General features: G+C 56.0%; 1 protein-coding gene across 1 annotated transcript; it reads left to right on the top strand.

The window, feature by feature from the left end:
- Positions 1 to 518: 518 nt before the first annotated feature.
- On the top strand, positions 519 to 1,581 carry LOC307103947 (G-protein coupled receptor 183-like; the record flags this gene model as incomplete). Its single annotated transcript, XM_079778537.1, is given in 2 exon segments — positions 519 to 1,136; positions 1,138 to 1,581. Coding segments are annotated over 2 exon segments (1,062 nt in total).
- Positions 1,582 to 1,796: the final 215 nt, after the last annotated feature.

Consider the following 1,796-nt stretch of genomic DNA (forward strand, 5'->3'; position numbering starts at 1 on the left):
ACATGGAGCGTCTACCCAGCCACTGGGATGCTTTCTTTTGGAGCCGCAAGCTGCTGTGTGAGAATCTAATTCCTTTCAGGCTGCCATGCTGAGAGGAAGCCCGGCCCAGGAGCCCACGCACAGGTGCCTTCGTTAGCAGCCCCCGTTGAGGCTCCAGGCAAAAGCCAGCATTACCTGCCACCCACTGAGTGAAGTCCCCTCTAGATGGTCCCGGCCTCTGCCCTTGACTCTTCCCAGCTGAGCGTCCCAATATTGAGGAGCAGAGGAAAGCCATTCTCACAGTGTCCTGATCAAAATCTGCTGTGAGCATAAAAAGTTTGTTTTAAGCTGCTACATCTCAGGGGTGATTTGTTACGCAGCAATCGTAACTGGAACAGTGCGTTACACTTCAACAAAAAGTTTACTTGAAAAGATGTGTTTTTCGTGTGCATGTTGCCTTGGCAAACTCTTAATTATTGCTGTATAGAGATTCCGTGTCACAGTTTACTTATTTTTGTCTCCCCAAGGACCTCTCTGACATGGCTTCCAGCACAGCCACCCCAAGCAGCATCTCCCACAATGCCAGCTTCTGCCTTCCTCACCACCCACCCCGGGCAGCCAGCGTGATGCTCTGTCTGTTCTACACAGTCCTCCTGGTCTTCAGCACCCTGGGAAATACCCTCGCCCTCTTCCTTGCCCGTCAAAGGGACAAGAAGAGCAACTCCACAAACGTCTACTTGGTCCACCTGGCGGTGTCCGACCTTCTGTTCACACTGGCTCTGCCTGGGAAGATCACCTACTACGCGCTGGACTTCAGCTGGCCTTTTGGGGAAGGGCTCTGCAGGCTGACGGCATTCATATTCTACCTGAACACCTACGGGGGCATCTACCTCATGACGTGCGTGAGCGTGGACCGCTACCTGGCCGTGGTCCGCACCCACCGGCGCCCCCGGCTCCGCAGTGCCAGCCGAGCAAAGCTGGTCTGCGTGGCCGTCTGGGCCCTGGCGGTCCTGCAGACGGTGCCCCTGCTCTTGATGACCATGACCATACCTGTGGCAGGCAAGGTCACCTGCATGGAGTATGACAGCGTTGAGAAGGTCTTCAGGCTGTCCCCCATCGTCCTGGGGGCTTGTGTCGTGGGCTTCTGGGGGCCGGTGGGGGGTCATGCTATTTTGTTACGTGAAGATCACGGTGAAACTGTGCAGGACAGCCCGGGACAACCCTCTGACCAGTGAGAAAGGGCACCACCGGCGGGCCTGCCTGCTCACGCTGGTGGTGCTGGTCGCTTTGGTGCTGTGCTTCAGCCCCTACCACCTCAACGTCACCCAGTTCATGGTGAGGCAGATGCTCTACCTGCCGTCCTGCCCCGAGCAGAGGGCCTTCAAGGTGTCCCTGCAGCTCACCGTGTCCCTCATGAACACGAACTGTGCCATCGACCCCCTCATTTACTTCTTTGCATCCACACGTTACAGGGAATGGCTCCTCGACGTTTTGAAACTCAGGGCGTCAGCATCCTCTTCTTCTTCCCCGGTGAGAACTTCCTCAGAAACACAAAGCACCACCAGGCTGGAGGCTCTGCCCTTAGAGGAGAATAAAGTCTAATGGCTTTAAAACTGCATCCAGGGAGCGGTTCGGGGTTGGCGGCCTGACGTCTATGTAATTTTTGTGTGTGTGTGGGGCGGGGGGGGAGTGGGAGGGTTCTTTAAGGCAAAAAATATAGCGCTGGCTGTTTTGGCTCAGTGGTTGGAGTGCTGGCCTGTGGACTGAAGGGTCTTGGGTTTGATTCTGGTCAAGGGCACGTACTTGGGTTGCAACCA

Source organism: Cnephaeus nilssonii (assembly GCF_951640355.1).
Source record: "Cnephaeus nilssonii genome assembly, chromosome: 8".
Lineage (NCBI taxonomy): Eukaryota > Metazoa > Chordata > Mammalia > Chiroptera > Vespertilionidae > Cnephaeus > Cnephaeus nilssonii.